Source organism: Fulmarus glacialis, unplaced genomic scaffold (genome assembly GCF_000690835.1).
Source record: "Fulmarus glacialis isolate BGI_N327 unplaced genomic scaffold, ASM69083v1 scaffold35002, whole genome shotgun sequence".
NCBI lineage: Eukaryota > Metazoa > Chordata > Aves > Procellariiformes > Procellariidae > Fulmarus > Fulmarus glacialis.
Window position 1 is genome coordinate 27,035 of NW_009199059.1, and position 17,625 is coordinate 44,659.

The 17,625-nt window shown below is 39.4% G+C and overlaps 2 protein-coding genes across 2 annotated transcripts in view; one reads left to right on the forward strand and one right to left on the reverse strand.

The window, feature by feature from the left end:
* LOC104072516 (coiled-coil domain-containing protein 162-like) overlaps positions 1 to 3,340 on the forward strand; it is a gene marked incomplete at its 5' end in the record, with an annotated part of 29,196 nt that extends 25,856 nt beyond the window's left edge. The window contains 2 exon segments of the mRNA XM_009573115.1: positions 253 to 373; positions 3,219 to 3,340. Coding sequence (XP_009571410.1) covers positions 253 to 373; positions 3,219 to 3,340 — 243 coding nt within the window.
* Positions 3,341 to 8,522: 5,182 nt separating this feature from the next.
* LOC104072191 (sialomucin core protein 24-like) lies at positions 8,523 to 15,230 on the reverse strand (the record flags this gene model as incomplete). Its single annotated transcript, XM_009573116.1, has 5 exons — positions 8,523 to 9,197; positions 10,170 to 10,250; positions 11,414 to 11,545; positions 13,585 to 13,656; positions 15,147 to 15,230. Coding segments are annotated over 5 exons (530 nt in total), but the record flags the coding sequence as incomplete, so codon positions are not given.
* Between the last annotated feature and the right edge of the window lie 2,395 nt (positions 15,231 to 17,625).

Here is a 17,625-nt window from a genome sequence, read left to right on the forward strand (position 1 = left end):
TGAAATGCAGATTCCTATTAAACAATAACAAGAATGTCAATTTGCACTATTTGTGCTGTATTTTGCATTCAGAGGTATTATTTATAGCAAAGCTGTAATTATGGATTATTTCAACCAGCAAGAAGTGATGGTCTCTCACTCACAAGAGTGCACAGGGCAACACCATCTTTTCCTTTAAATCTAGGCCACTGCTTTGAGGCGGAGCTGTCAGATGATGAATTTTTGTTGCTGCCATTTTTTACCACCTTTTAGATAAGAAGCCAGTTAACCCAAGAGTGCAGTTTAAAACAGGAGGCCTTCCAGCAAGTTGATGAACTGCAGTGTCAAGTTTATGACCTGGAAGCTGCAGTTTCCCAGAGGAATGCGACTGCAGGTAAAGACAGGTTGTGTGTTGTAACCTGCTTTCTTGGGGAAATAAATCTTATGAGCTATGTGTCCATGTCTCTGAATCCCTCCTTAACCTTTGAAGCAATAGGCAACTTAAGCCAAATATGAGAGAAGACCTCCTCTGTAATGAAAGCATTTAGGTAGAGGAGAAAGACTTAAAACAGTCTTGAGGAGAAGTCAGACAACTCAAAAGCCATATGCCTTCTTACACTGCAGCTGCTCAAGCAGCACAAGAAACACTGACTGCCAAGTTAATAACTTTAAAGCATAACTTGCGTTGTCTTTTGCTTTGTAGGGATATCATGGAAAACATGAGGGAGCTGCATTTAGGGGAGGAGACAATTAGGAAACAAAGGATCCCAAGTGGTAGGAAATCAGGCTTCATCAGTGGCTCTGGTCTTGGAACAGCTTGCTTACTTACAAATCATGTGGGGCAGCCAAACAAGACTCTACCCTTGTAATTCGATTAGATACATGCCTATGATTACAGGTATTTTTAGAAGATCTCAAAACACCAGTGAGAGCTTTCTAGCCCTTAACTGAATTAACTCGGAACTTAAATCTTTAACAAAAATCTTTCTTCTCAGCTGTTTGTTGGGTAACTTTTTAATGTAATGCTTACGTAATTCATGTAGCTTAAAAAGCTTGATTAGGGATTTCTACTCCTACCTGCCTGAAGTTGCTGTTTTTCTCTGTGGTATGAAAATCCTACTGTCAGTCTGACAAATGCATGCAGAAAAATTGATGGGTGATACCTAAATTCCTAGTAAATTAAGTAAACAGGAAAAAACTCCAATGATCTTTCAAGGTGCATTTCTATGATATGAAGAATATAAGTACTACAAATTTAGTAATTGTTTCCTTCTGCAGGAAAATGTTAGTTATTCCTGCCACAGGAAAGTGAGAAATGCTCATTAGTACACTGCTGAAGACAAGACATGAACCAAACACGGGGAAATAAAGAACAGGGAGGTAGCTTTAATTAATGCACAAATATACTAGGTTTCTCTGGCTTTAAACCAATCAAATTCAGGGGAAAAGTTGGTGCAAAACTTACAAGTCACATTGATGCTACTGAGCACAAGGAAAGGAGCTGCAACAGAAAGGAGATGAACTTTTCTTTTTCCCCTGCTGTGAGTTACCATTATTAAACATGATGCAGAGCGGGAAAAATTGGCTGAGGAGCTTGGATTTCTCTATGCTCACCATAGGAGCTCCATTATAGACGCCTAGTCCAAAATGCATGAAAACTCTGCAATGCATTGTAGCTACGTTTTTACTTGTGATTTTTTTATTCCTATGTCTTTAATAGTAGATTGATGTTGTGAGGTTTGGTGGTATTTTTTTTTTCCTTTCAAAAAATTATAAGGAAGACTGCAGAGCTGCTGTCCCATAGTACAAGCAGTATAAGAAGTCATTTTCCAGGTAATAAGTCAATATTAAATAGCTATCATTTTTGATGCATTAATACTAGTACTTCTCATAAGGGAATCCAGACATCATGTAAAGACTTTTCTATTAATCTGAGTTGCACTGTGCCACTAACCTGACTTCAGACCTACAGCATTTGGCCAGACCTATTCATATAGGGGTGGCAACTGTTACTTGCAATAGCCCTGTTTTGACTGTAAAGGTGAAGGTGTTTTTGAAACAGGTCATGTCAACTCCAGGAATTGCCCACATAGACTAAGACTTCGGTCAGTTCGTAGCAATAATCTGTAGATCAGCAGTCTGAGCCATGTCCTCTAGCTTTTTCTCCATTCCTTCTCCTCCATCTTCACATCTTCCTGTTCCCTCTCAAATGCACTGAGCCATGGCTTGTCTCAGTAGTGTAAAACAGGTGCTGCACTTCTTTCTGGGTTCATGTGATACTTGTGTAGTCAGTCCTCTCAAGCCCCTGCTTCAGGATGCATGGATGCTGAACGCAGTCTGACCAGACTGGGTAGTTGTGCACTCTGGGCAGCTGCCAGTGCTCTCCTGCTGCTTCAGCAGAAGGCCGGAGTGCCTTGGACGTACACTCCAGAATAATGCCAGAAACAGCTAACCAATGTAGTCTGAAACATCTTGGATCATATCCGAGAAGGAGGAGGAGCACTGTCTCAATTAACAAGTGCAGGATTACAGCTACACAGCAAAAATACCGTGACCTTTTTACCTAAAGTTAGTGGGAAAGGTTAACATAGGGTTAAGAAGTGGTATAGCAACACCACATTGTACACAGATACAAATCAGGGTTAAATCACATTATGGCTGATAGCAAGCATAGCATTTGATTCAGTGGGCATTTTTTTAGTGGCTGAAGGGTTGGCATTAAGTGGCTGCATCTCTGCTTTTCAGAAATCTACAAAAGACTGGAATTCACTAGGGAATTTAGTGTCACTGGGAACAGATCATTAACGTGCACCCACCCACCCCTTTTAATCTTGGCTTTCAACAGGACCAGGAAAGACAAGAGTTGTGGGGAAAATAGTCACATACAATGAAGTACACTTGGGGCAGCAAGAATTTTCTGCTTCAATGAGATGTCTCCAGCTGGAGGAATGAATGCTGATACACTCATTACTATGAATGAGAAGGGCATGGGGTGAGCTGCAAAAATTGCACATAATTGCAAATAGTTTTTGTAAATAGTTGCAACTATCTGCAAATACTTTTTGTTCTACTTTGTGTCGAGATCATACATGAACCACTGTTTACAGACTAAGCAATCTATTATTCTATTAGTACTCTGCTGAGTGTTCATAACTTGTTTTGGGTGGGTTTTTTTAACATTCCGTAACAGCTCTTGCGTTTACTCGAGTTCTATTTTAACTCTGTTGGTAACACTCCAGGTTCTGCAGCTCAGGTCCAGAGTAACAAGCTTTCAGCATCCACTCAGCACGGAGGTTACCAGCAGCATCCTTTGAATCTTGACCCAAGAAGCAGCAATGGAACAGGAGGAAACACTCAATGACCAAAGACAGTAAGTAATGGTGGCATTGGTAATAAGCTGATATGGTTGCAAAATGAGCAACTTCTTTGCTAGTTTGCAAGCTGTGATTTTTATATATATACCCAGGCAGGTTTCATCTGGACAGTAAGTCAAATCTCTTTGAAGATTTATCTTTAAGAGGAAGGTGACCAGTATGTATGGCTAGCAAACAGAAAAAAAAAGTTCCAAATGTTCCAAAAATTGACTAAGGAAAGGGGGCAGGAGGGAGGTATTTCGTTAGCAATGGTCCAGGAAAGATTTTTTTTTTTTTTTTAAAATGCCATGCCACGGTTGGTGACTCTTTTTGTATGTTACTTATGCTTTCAGGTGCCTAGCAGATGGAAAAAGAGAATGGCAGATAGGTCTCTTCCTACTGTCGTCATGCAGCTACAGAAACAAAGGCTGGTCCAGAAGTAAACCTAAATGTATTTTTAGAAAATGCCACTGAACTGGCAACCTGGAAGTAAGAGAAGACAATTTATACACAAATCAAAGAGAGGCAGTAATATTCCAGTGCTGTGCATATGTACTTCAACATATTTGGATGCAGTGTTCAATATCAGCTCCAGTCAGTTAATCTACTGATCCATTTTAGGTACTGGATGATGCAGATCCTCCTTCTGAGCAAGAGCAGCACTGCATGTCCTCCCTTCACAGACAATGCAGCACAGCACAGAAAGGCAAGGATATCAGTCAAAATCAAAAGGCTTCCTTTTTTTGTGGTAACCTTGGAACACAGTAGTACAAAGCATAGCTAAGTGCTTAGAGCAAAAGCACTGGGTCTGGTGTTCAGTTTTTTGTTGTTGTTTTTAAAACTATTTTCCTATTGCAAGCCCTGACCACCACATCCTGCCCAATGCAGTGCTCTCACCCCCAAAGGTTGCTGCCTGTACACTGAACCTTTCATGCCTGTTTAAAGATGACTCATCGGAAGTGTCAGTGTCTCGACCTTCCCTAGCACCTTCTCTCCCCTCCCCCTACAAAAGGGAAGAAGGGCAGCTCCTTGCACAATGCTACACTAACTAGAAGAAAACAGAAAAAAAAAGCTTAAGTTTATCTGCATTTCTCTTGCATGGAGAAAAAAAGCTTGCTTTTATAGTCTAGCCAATAAAGGACTCAAAGTTATCTTTCAGAGATGCATCAAATTGTATTGCAGGTTTCGATGAGTTTGAATACTAACCTATGTGCCTTTTAGCATTATCCATGTCCCTAGATGCTTGTGAACATGAATAATCTAATACCTCAGTACTCTTTTTATAAATAACTAAGACCTAGAATTAAATTCAGGCAACCCTTAACAGTATTGCATTGCTTAAACACTGAGTAAAGGAACTCTAACTTCTGTTAGAAACGCTGCAGTACTTAGAGATAGAGTATTGCTAGAATAAGGCTGACATCCTTCGCTGTTACTGAAACAATTTTTACTTCATTCAAGCTTGCTACTATATCAAAACAAGTCACAATATACTCAGAATGCTGAGTTCTTTTTAAGGTATGCCTTAAATCAATGACAAGGCAACTGATAACTATCCAAGGTCAGCTGTCACTAGAGAAGCCATCAAATGTGATTCTAGCACATTCTAGGAACCAGACGCCAACTTGGAAGTAGAATACCATCAGTATGAAGCACTTGTGTACCATTGCAGCAGTACAAAGGAAAGGGCTGTCTCAGGCTAGTTACAGCTTCCTGATAAAATACTTCAAGTATTACTCAGCTTCATACAGCAAAATTAAAAGATGATTTTTGAATGAATGCTATACCTACAGAAGACTACCTTCAAAGAACAGCAGTAACACAAGACTGGTACTATAAGGATAAACAATTGTATGCATAGGCTTTCAGTGCTGCATTGTAACAAAAACTTAATTCAGTCCTCGACTGCATGCAGTAAATGGATGATTTTCTGGAAGGCAATTTTAAGTGCATCAGGAAGCTCTAGGTTTCCTCCATTTCCATACAGCCTTTCCAGAAACACTACTAAAGGTTTTGTAATTTCCCATATGAGACTGACTGATGTCAACACTACCTAGTGACATATTCACACTTCATTCACTACCCACAAAAGCATCAGGGTCATGATATGAAACTACTGAGGTTACATCACTCAGAGCTGGTTATCATTTTAGTCAGTCTGCAACTACAGAATTGCACACCCTCTGTTCTCTTGTTCAAGCATACTGACAGTTATTCCCCAGCAAATATCCTCCTCTTCCTCATGCAATCAGGAAAGAAACAAGGCTCAGAGCAATACCTTTTTCATGAAGGTCAAAGATCTTAATGTGAAAAGATGCTACAATGTAGGGGTTATTAACAGCCTCTCTGGAAACACAGCCTGCAGTCCCTCTTCCACCTTATAGGCTAGTATACTATTATCTAGTATTATAAGCTTGGCAATTGGAAGGAGGAGCATTAAGCCTTACAGGTTGTTGCAAGTGGAACACTTAATAAATGCCTTGCTGTTCTTTAGCTTTAAGGGGAGAACAGGGCTAAACTAACATGGAAAACATAACCCAAATGAGAATTCTTTTGGAGACAATTCTAAATCTGAATCAGTATTGTTGCACATACCAAATGCAAAGTTAATACTGCATTTAGGAGAGCTAACTTAACTCTTCAAAACTTTCATTCTCCCTCTTTATTTCTCAATTCCTATGGAAAACAGCTCTTATCTCCAGAAAGTCGGCAGACAGTCCCCTCTGGGATTGCTCACATTAAAGAAAGTTTACAAGTAAAATTCCATTCAACAGATTTTATTTATCAATTTGGTTTTGCGATTACAACTGTTTCAGTTTTCTTCCACTGAAGACAAAATACAAACTTTTACAGCAACACTTGCAGAGAACATTCATAAGGTAACAGCTTGATATTTGCACAAGCTGGCTTCAAGAAAAAGCCAGATAACTTGAAGAGTCACTACAGTTCAGTGCCTAAAATTGATTTAGGGGCAAATACAACTACAGATCTATGAGCTACCTTCCACTTCAAAACACAAGGCCAAGAAAAACTGCAAGTTGTTACTTCAGGTTTTTTGCTAATACACAGCACAGATCAGCTGACACTGCCATTTCACAAAGGAGTAATTACTTTCTATAGTGAGGCAGCCAAGCACATGGTGAAGATGTATAACGCAGCCTCCCCTCCCCCCAAACAACTGAAAGGGAAACAATCCGATCCATAGCTCCCTAAACTGTGGATTATACCTTGTTGGCAAGGCTAATGAGCAAGCAGTGCCTAGTGCAGGCCTTCCAGAACATGTCGAAATTGATACAGTACAGGCTTGAGTTTTTCAGATTGGCATCTGTACATGTCAGAGATCCTGGGTTTCCTAAAGTCTTGGAAAGTAGCAATTGCTGGCACCAAGAAAAATTTAGTAACTAAGGCAAGGTATCCCTTCCACCCTTTTAAACAAAATTTGAGGCAAAAGATTAAGCAAATTTAAGGCACTTTAAAAATTATTTTTAGTTTGCTTTACCAGCATAATTTATCAGCAACCTAAATCAGGATCAGCATAGCTCATGAATAAGCATTTTAGCAACATTTTACAGAGCAACAACTTCTTTGTGGCAATGTCTTCCACGCTATAAAGCGTTCTGTAGCACTTTTCTGCAAGTTTCCCAAAAGATAGCCCTTTGAGGCCAAAAAAATTATATACTAGGCATACAGTTTGCTTTGCTGAGCTGAAGGAGAACTCTGTCACACTTCAGAAGAGTGTTTTGCTCACTTCAAAGCACAGAATACAAGCTCATGGGTATCTTTCTAAAGAAATAAATGTAATAAAATAGTTCTGAGATAGGGAAAGGACAGATTAAGTGATTTCACAATAAGGCCAAGGATATACCATCTAACCCACACATATACTGTTGCTGGAAACTGGCTGCTCACACTGCTGTTTTAATAAACCTGAGCTGATTGTCTTAGTTTTGTTTAGAAAACCAAAAGCTAATGAACTCAAAGATACAGTACTGGTGAGTAACTTCTGTATTTTGTGGCAATTTGAGTTTTCTATGCAGCACAATAGAAACAATGCCATTCAAACTAGAAGAACACAAGAAAGCAACACTGTGCACTTTAAGGTTCTAACTGAAGTGCACTTAATTTAGTTCATACTTAAGTTCCACTGCCATGACCATTATCTGCATTAATGGTATCATTTTGTACTGGGTGCCAAATTCCAGTCAAGTTGGAGCTAGTAAGACAGTACTATAGATTATCCTGAAATTGATGATCAAGGGGTATCATCAAAAGCTATGTATTATGTGCTACATCAACCACTTGATTTTATCTTTACTTCCATTTTTCCTGTGGGTTTATTTTCACAGGTGCTCAAGTCAACTTACATTGGAGATGACGTACCTTTGATGCTCAGATCACGTGGCTGATGCAGCCAAGGAAAAAAAAAAACCACACAAACTATTTGGCCGAATAGATTTCCTTAACCAGTTCACTGCAGGGTGACACAAACCTGATGCCAGGAAGGGGGGAAGGGAAAGAAAAAAGATGTAGCCCTAGCAGCCCCAGGACTACAGCAATCCTGACTAGGATCAAGTCAGCAGATCCTCTGAACTACCCTTAATTGCTCCTTCAGCAGACATACAGGAGAGTAAAAAAAAAAACAAAACCCCTGAAATTGATTGCAATGAGTTTAAGAACCACTTGAGTAAGAAAACCTCAGGATTTCCCAAACACCAGTATTTCAAGTATAAAAGTAAGTTGTTGCCTTTTTATACAGGGAGTGAACTGAATTTTATCACTAGTTTTATGGTTGGTCTTTGTAGGCCAGAACAAAAGGTAAACAACTTAAAGCTTCTGTTTGTAGCTGAACATTACTGTACCATGCTCCCTCACCCTCAAACAAGGTCAATAAGGGACAGTTATTTAGTGTAAAAAGTTTTTAAACTGGAATGCTCAAGTCACATGTATTCCATTCTCCTATATAAAGCTAGTACTTAATAGTTTTATTTATCTTTGAGATAGGTGGGACGCTTTTGCAGCCTACTGATTTTTAGTCTTTTAAGGCACTAATCTTCATTTCCCTTTTAAAAGGATTATCCCTATATGCCCTCTCCACCCTCAACATTAATTGGAAAGGGCATAGGATTTCTGTTTGGAATGAAGTATTTTATCAGGCAACCTTTATTCTTGTGTAAAAAAATGTATGGGTTATTCTGTTAAGACATTATCTACTTCTACAATTTTGTTCATCTTTCTAGCAGCATGCTATAAGAGCCACAAGCTAGTATAAATGGTATTTCACTCCCTGATGTCAGTCACCAATAATTCACATCTTGATAAAACTGAAGGGATACTGTATCAAATGTTGATTAAATTAGCCTTCACAATAAGTCATCATGAGATTGTCTACTCAAGACAGTGTTGCCACTGAATAAGAATCTCTCAACATCTACATTTGGCATATCAAAAAAAAAGTCCCACAGCAGCAGCCACTAAAGGAAAATAAGACAGCCATTAGAACCCATGCAGCATATTGCAAGTAATCCTGTTGAAGAGATTCATATCACCTCTTGCCAAGTATAATGTTGCAAAAATATTCTTTTAAAGTCTTCTTTTAGAGATTTAAAGGATATTATGAACGGCTGTCTTCCATGAGCAACAGAAAATATTTTGGTTCAGTGAACTACAGGTTTTGGGCTACTAGTCCATCATAAAGTGGCAGGTCCTAAAGTGTGTGATAGTTTCGGTCTTTTGACTTGCAGAATTTGTACAGAAAGAAAACAACAGCCTGCAGACCCAGAACAAGGACAATTCCACCTATGAAACTCGCAGCATCAAATGTAGATTTGCGTGGAGAAGGTGCAGGAGTCACAGTAGCATTTGTACCTGTGAAACACCACATTAGAATTTGTCAATGCACAATGCTCACAATAGTTTCACAGATGTCAGTATTGGCTTCCTTGTATTAAGATTACTCAAAACATCCAAACACCAATAAGAAAACAAAAAACAATCAGAAGTGAAGACATGCCAGCAGCTGCATTTAGATTAGTGATACTGAAATTCTGATTAAATACTGTTTGTACAAGGCTAGAGTATTTATAGCCAAACTGCTTTGGACCTCAATACTGAGCAAGTCCCAGCTGGACTTTATTTGTACTTCAAAAAGCCAAAGCTTTCCTCCTTTACATAGAAGTATATTATTGATATGCTCACATTCAAAACATTTTCCAATCTCAGCTGCTTGCTCCAGTTTTTTTTGCTTAAATTAAAATTAAATTATTATCTTCCATCTACTGTACTTCACCCCAAGAGCTATGCTTAAAGAAACCAGCCGAAGCCGCAACACATACGAATCTGGAAGTAACAGCCATCTGCTGATGGCTAGTTTTAAAGAGTTTTACTTCATGAGAGCTTTTCATGAAATAGCATATTCAGGACTGATGCCGAAATGAAATACTTCAGCTTACTCCCATCACTGTAGCCCAATCTTTTTTCTTTTTTAATAGGTATCCCTTATGCTGCAAGTGAAAAACAAAATACCATCTCCCAAAGGTAAGCAAGTTAACAAGTGACTTCCAGCCACACTATTAAAAGCAGCCAACTGATTTTGTTTGACCAACATGTTTCTGACTTCTAGTATCTCACCAACTAGCTCTGTTTCTCAGAGTATTACCTTGCTACATACATACATCACCTTAACAAAATTAGACATGCCATAAAGTTAGAAGTGACAACAGCAGATACACTGATACTACTTCAATGTTGTCACTTAGTCAGTCTTTCAAGATAACGCTTTTAAAGCAACACTAATTTCTAAGTATTTTATGCTTTAATTATGCTAGTAGTAGCAGTTACCTGGAATACTGGTTGTTGTGGTAGTTGAAGTAATGGCAGTTGTAGGTAGAGGAGCACGTGTAGTTACATTGGTGATGTTAGCTGTTTGAGAGAAGACAGTATGTACATACCATAAGCTTCAAGAGTGAAGTTTGCAAGCACTGAAGTTCTCATGTAAGTGATTTGTCTTGTTTTGCTTAAACAAGGATAAGCTTTGACCTCAGACTGTACCCCATACAGTTTAGATGTTCAGCTGCATGGCATTAAGCCAAGTTTCTGCAATAAGGATTTTAAACTTGCATACCATTGTTATCCAAATATTTCAAGGTTCTCCACGCATCTGACAGCAATTCTTCATTCAGACAAAACCACTTTTCTTCCAAGCACTAATATAAATGCTGGTATTTGAACAAAAATACAGCTGCTTCAAGACAACTGAGAATCTGCATCAAGGCAAAGGACTTCCATTAAACAGCCCTTAGAATCAGTTAGTATTTATTGTACTAAAGAAGTACCTAATGTAATATCTCTAGACAGGAGATAAACACTTACAGGATAGCAAAACTACTTCTTTCTCCTCATCCCCAAAACACTAACTGTGAATAACATCACTGGAATAAGCAAACAGTCACCTGCAGCTAGACTGTCTCCTAAAAGCTTTTCCATTATCAAGCCAGAACACTGGGTCTCTGACCAAACCCCCCCCCCTCCCCAGCTCCCAGATTAGTATCACTAAAAATCAATCAGTATTCCACTATGTGCCTGGGACAAGTGCCAACGTTTGTAGGTTTACTCAAAGCTACACATCACCCTACTGTACATTAGGCTGTTCTGAGCCTAATCAACTACAAACTCGTTACCTCCCAGCTCACTTAAGCAGCAGATCCTTTTAAAGATGAGATTTTTTGTTTGTTTGTTTTTAAGAACTTCACTGTTAAGATGGCAGCACATGTAAGAACAGAAATTTTTGAACTGGGCAACAAAAAAAATCAAACTCGTAAGAACTCATGATCAGTGGAAATGACTAATCTAATTCAAACAATTATCACTGAGCCAATTCTTAATTATATTGGAAAGAAGCATTTTCTCTGTTAACAGTTTTATAAAATCCACTTCTTCCAAACCTTGGGACCATTTATGTATTCCATACATCAGATGTTTAGTAGTCATGCTACTACAGTGATCTGTGGCAAAAGTCCTCGTCCTCTATTTTTTTCGCCAGTTCCTAGTTTACTGCCATTCTATGTTCAGCGTTACTGTATTACCTATAGTAGTATGAGCTGTGGTAGCAGTACTGGCTGTGGTAGTATTGGAAGACGCTGTGGTAGCATTGGAAGGTGATGTAGTAGTATTGGAAGACGGCGTAGTAGCACTGGAAAGAGGAACAACTGTAGGAGCTATGAAAGAATGAAGAGTTACGTTAAAGAGATTAATGACAGTATTAACTAAAAAAAACAAAACGGAACAGCAGCAGGCTGAATTTTAGGGAATTCATGTAGCACCAAGTTCTACTGTAGTTTTGGTTTGAAATTACAAAGCAGTTGAACATTCAATCCACCACACCAACAGCAAAAGTTGCACGAGTGAATACATGAAAACCCTTGTCACAGGCAGCCCAATCAAGCCAGTGTTCAACTGGCAACTCAAGATTCCTCAAAGCAAACAGGAAGGAGAAGAGTCCTACTGTACAAGCATAAACTGTGCATGCTGTGCGCAGCGGGAAGCTAGGTATTCAGTACTGCTTCCCAACCTCACTGCAACTAAAATTGAACCTGACCTATCAAGTTCAACTAGAAATCAGAGTGGTTACACTGGTTGAAGCAGTACAGGGGAAAAAACAAGATATCCTCAAGAATTTGAAAGTTTAGCTAAAGCCTTCTGTTCTGAGAGCTGTCGCTGGTTGTAGGTGCTCTCAGCTTCATGTGCTGGAAAAAAACCAAACCACCCAACTGTGAAGCCTTCTGCAACGTACTCCATCAACTGAGTTAATCACACATGGACAGCTTATCTAAACTGTTGCTTAATCATACACCGATACATCAGCAAGCTTCCTACTGAAACACCATTATATCCAGAAGCCTTTAACGCTCAGGGTCATTTAAATGTGGTTATTTACATCTTGAAACAATTCAGCATGGTGGGAAACCAGAGCCAACTGTTCCTTCAGAGACAGGCTGGATATATCAGAATCTACATTCTCTCAGGTCCCACCTGCATCAAGTCAGTTCAGGTCCACCTTAACATTTTTCCAGTCAATCCCCAAATGTAGTGCTGAGGCATGACACTGTAAGAGCAGGTAAGGTATACAGGTTCCTCTCACACCAATAAAGATCCTCTACTAAAGGGTGACAATTAAGTTTCCTTGAATATGCAGAAGCTAAGACACAACAATCTGATAATGTCACTACAAGTTTAACAGGAACAGATTGTAGAAATTCTGCTCTTAGATATAGAACAAGGCATTTGTAACAGTATGCTTTCTTTGGAAAGCACTGAAAAATGGTACTTTTAATGCTCCTCATTAAGAGGCGATTGTTACAATTTTAGAAACGACACAGATGTCCAAGTCAAGTAGAACTATTTCTGACTGGCTGCCACCATCATAAGATAGCCCACAGCAGTGTGGAAGCTTCATCTCTGTTGGTGTGAGCCAGCCTCTTTAGCAGCACTGTTGAACTCATCAGACAACAGTATTAAGAATTTTCATTTGCTGTTCTAGATCTTAAAACCAGAAAATCCTATGTTAAAGTCCATTTCCTATCAGCTTTCAGAAAAACTAAAATTGGGGGGCTTTCACAAAAGTGAAATTCAAGATTTAATCTAAATTATTCATATCCTGCAAGTCTGCTTTGCGCAGCAAGCACAAATTAATGAAAAGACTTCAGCAGATATGCAAATGAGCACACTCCTAGCATGAAGGATTTACCTTATGCAGTTCTATAACCCAGACCCTACACTTCAGGACCGCATGAAGAGCTGTGCTAGTTAACAACTAAAACTGGAAGGTTCCTAAGTTTTTCCTATTTACCGCATCTCAGATGAAGCAATGGACTTAGAAGGTGAAACTTTTTCGTTGAATATGAAGCTTACTGTCTTGAGGATGCTGACAAGTTCCTTAGGACACGCTATATCTAATAGGAAACATCACCCATTTTAATGTAAGAAACCAAGGCAGTAGCCAGAGACACGTGTCTAGGAAAATATGTCAGGCTTCTTGAAACAGCAACAGTAAGCAGTTTGCTAATGGCCCAACAAAATTGTGTATTTTAGTACCACATATCATAGGTTTAAGCTGGAAGCAAAGGGCTTATTTACATACTTGTACATGCTTATGTAAATTGTGGAAGGCATATTAACAAAGGTCAACAGATGAAGGAGTTGTAAACGCAACTGCTTCACATTAAACAATGTGAAAGCTGAATATCTAAATACTCACAAGAACACTGTTCTTCAACTGTACAGTTGTGATATTTCAAATGTACTTCTGTTTCATTTACACACATGTCTCCTGTCAGAAAAGAAGAGACAAGAATATTTACAGCAGCAGAACTTTAAAGTGTTTGAGACATTGTTCCCAAATACTAACAAACTGTTCATAGGACATATGAACATAATATGTTCACCATATTCTATCCAGGATAACATTAAAGCCGCTTCAATAGGCAGGACTTCAGTGTTAAATTAGTAATTAGAAATTACAAAAGTTTTAGTATTTTCTTTCACTACAGTTACTCTACCACTCAAATCAACACTTAACAATACTTATACATGGTTATGCATCATTTTGCAGTAACAGTATAGCTTGATACTTCTTCTTCATAGGCTACAAAATTAAACAGTGTTTCTAATATTTGTGGCATTTTTCAAGTTAAACATTTTGCATCTCTATGGTAGCATCACAAAAAAAAAAATCTTACTATCTTAAAAAATTCTACATGCAAGCAAAACTTAGTTCCAGCTTTTCAAACAGATCCTTGACCTTGAAATTGTTGAAGACATCAGTTTCTTATTCTCTGCCTGCACACCTTTCTCCTTTGACTCAGATTTCAACCTCTCCCTCAGAGAAGTTACACAGATCTCTTGGATGTTTGCACTATGCGCCTGTTGGTCAGGCAACACATGCAGAGTTCAGAAAAAGAGCTTCTTGAGGGACACTCTTCTACTGGACAAGTTACATCCAAAGTTCTTTTCATTGGTTCCGAAGCATCTTCGCCTTCATATACAACCTTTCTTGGTCATCTACGATCAAGTGCTACAAAATCACTATTACAGTCAAGCCATTCTCTCCTCTTATTCCGTTTCCACCTCACATAACAAGTACAAATAATCCACCTGAGGACTACTTATGTAGTCTTTCTATGACTTTGTCAACAGCAACGTCATCTCCTCCAGGACTGAGTACCAAAGGTCACCTAAATGTGGTTACATCCAGCTCTCCTACAATGGGAAAAAACAAGGCTCTGAATGAGACCACCTAATGCTTCTTTGGCTCTGTCATGTTCCCTTCAGTGGGTTGCAATTCTTCGTTTTAGGAACACTACTTCTAACTAATCTTATTTAATATGGACTCCTCTCCCGTACTGCACTTCAGTTCAGCAGTAGTGGTTGTGACCAGGTCTATGACAAAATCTCACACGGGACTGAAGCACAGGGATGTGCCTGCATGTCAGAATCCACTCATGACTCCTTAACAGCAAACACAAGTGACTAGTTTGTTCTAAAAAACGTTCTGAACTATCTGGAAAACATTAGCTTATCAACAGCACAGATTTAAATCAGAAGCCTTAAAAATCTGGGATTATTTTGAACATGTTCAGCTCTCTCCACATAAGAGCTTGAAATGTTTAACAACAGATACAACTTATGAGTTAATGGTCCATTAGGTTATCAAACAGAACAGTATTTGTCTAATGAACATTAATATAGATGAAATAGGTCTAGCTGGGTTTCAGGTTCTGCATAGTACAGTAAGGATCTGTACTATGTAGTCCTCCTTACTTTCACATCTGATCCACTTGCAGCCTGCTACATTTGTGTCATTACCAATACACGAACTGCAGTTAGAAAAGTTTTCACAGATGCCTAAAAAAAAAAAAAACAACACATTGATTAGGGCAAGATTACCATTGTCAACAGAGCAACTTCACCCACACCTCTTAGATCCATACCTTCCCATATATACATCTCCCAAGTTAAGGCACATTCCTTCTCACTGAACTACAACTGAAAGCTACAACTTCGGAATGCATTTGACAAGACACAAATACACTTCCCTCTAGACACTACTGATTCTCTGAAACCAGACCCCACATGTACACCAAGGTTATGCCTCATGCAACCTCTAACTATAGTAAGCTCAGATAATAGAGGATATACTACTCTCGTGAAGTTACCGAAGTCCACCAAATTAATTTTGCAGAAGTTCATTGAAACCTCAGATGGTAAGAGCTTTTCCTTTTGATTACATTTTCCCTTTAGGTAATACAGCCAACTATAAGCAACCCTACAATAGAAAGCAACCAATGCATGGGAAATAAAGACAAGAACCTAGAGGACTTCATATGCAAATGCATATAAAGGAGAGCAGAAAAAGTCAATCTATTCATATTTTGATCACAGCAGAAGCCAGCAACCTAACCAGTCCCGGATTTTTATGTCAATCTCAGTCAAACATTGTTGCCTTAAAACCACAATGACAACACATCCGCTATCTGGATCAAATAAGATCTCCTCCCAGTCTACAATTTTACTGCATTAGTTTTAATTAAGACTTACTCATACAGCCATCACACTCAGAAAACCCACATACAACCCACAACTCCTTACACCGCATACATTTCACATCATATCCACCTACTCCATGCACCTTTGGATGACCTTTCACTTTTCTCAGTTCTGCTCCCCAGTGAAGGGAACGCTGCTATTCACAGATCTTTGGCAATCAGCATGGTAATTTACATCCCAAGATAACAACTACAAATGCATTAGCTAACTTCAGTACTCTCATAATTTGAATTAAGCCTGAATCCACCTTCCTCTTGGTTATGGTAGGATCAGGCTAGAAATATTGGCACTATTTCTTCACTTTCAAGAAATGTAAGAAGATATGAAAAGACCTTTGTCAGTTTGCATCAGTGAAATATGCAACAGACTTGCCCTGTTCCCTTCAGAAATAAGGCACTTAAACCTCTTCAAGAGCTATATAACAGTTTCTGGATAACGGATTTCAGAAAAAAAAAAAGTAATTTATTATTCTGGGTATACATCTTAAGAACGATCACAGCACACAAAACACTCACTTCTGACGGATGAACAACGTTCACTTTTTAAAATTCCTCACTGGTACACAGAAAATTTAGCACAGTACATCTGTGGAGACAGGAGGACAGTGCAGCCAACTAATACCAGGTGCACTAGGACTTTTAGTTTACTTTCAGAACAGCTTTCCCAGACTAGCATGGGGGAGGAACAGAACTGCAAGAGTAAAGATCAGGAGACGTTTTTATCACAGCAAAGGGTTTCAAGAATGAGCTGTTAACTTCAAAATCAGCGGCCGGGCGTCAGATGTTCTCGCAATGCTGATCCTGTTGTGAAAGGCTCTCTTAGGGTCTTTATATGGTGTAACAGCAAGCTCCCCAACTCTCCCCATCAGCAGATGCCTGCTCTTCACTTCGAAAACGACTCCGGTACCATGAACTCAGCTCTTAAGCATAGGCAAGCTCACGTTTGCTCCCAAGATAACCTGTCTGTTGTACTGGCACTTACACAGGGTAAATTCGGATATTCCCCTTACTTGAGGAGGAAGCCTGATAACACTAACAGAAATCTGTCCTGCTGGACCAACACTGCCCTCTCCTGCTGCACCGGAGAGGTTATTAACCTCTGACTCTTAGCGTCCTCAAGCAGTTCACGGTTCCGGCAGGGTGCCCGATACTGGCCTACATCACGTCGTCGGTGGTAGGGCTAAAGAGGAAATCTAGAAGGGCTGAAGCAGAGGTTACGGGACAGCTTCACACTGAGTTGCGCCCAGCGCCATTATGCAATGCGGCCAAAGAACATTAAAGTACTTCCAGAACAACCTCTTTCCTTAGCATTTTGGGGTATGCGGCACCTTTTGTGGTTCTTAGCCACGTAAACACTTCAGCAAATAGCTCACAGAGCCAGAAAGATTAGACAAACCCTCAGGACGAACAACGAGGCTAACATCAGGACAACCGGCAGCAGTGACAGAACAACATTGCTTACATAAGTAACTCCCGCAATTTGACCTGTACTAAGTTTGCAAGAAACAAACACGCCGCGTACGTTTTACTAGACGCAAAGCTAGCCTCTACTAGTCATCTGCTGCATACGAAGGGGGATACTGGAGATGGTGTCAAACCGTGCTAACGGATTTCACACCGCACGCACCCCAATACTCCACAGCGAGGGGAAAAACTAAAGCGAGAAGAGAGGAGCCAGAGAGAAGCGGCCAAAA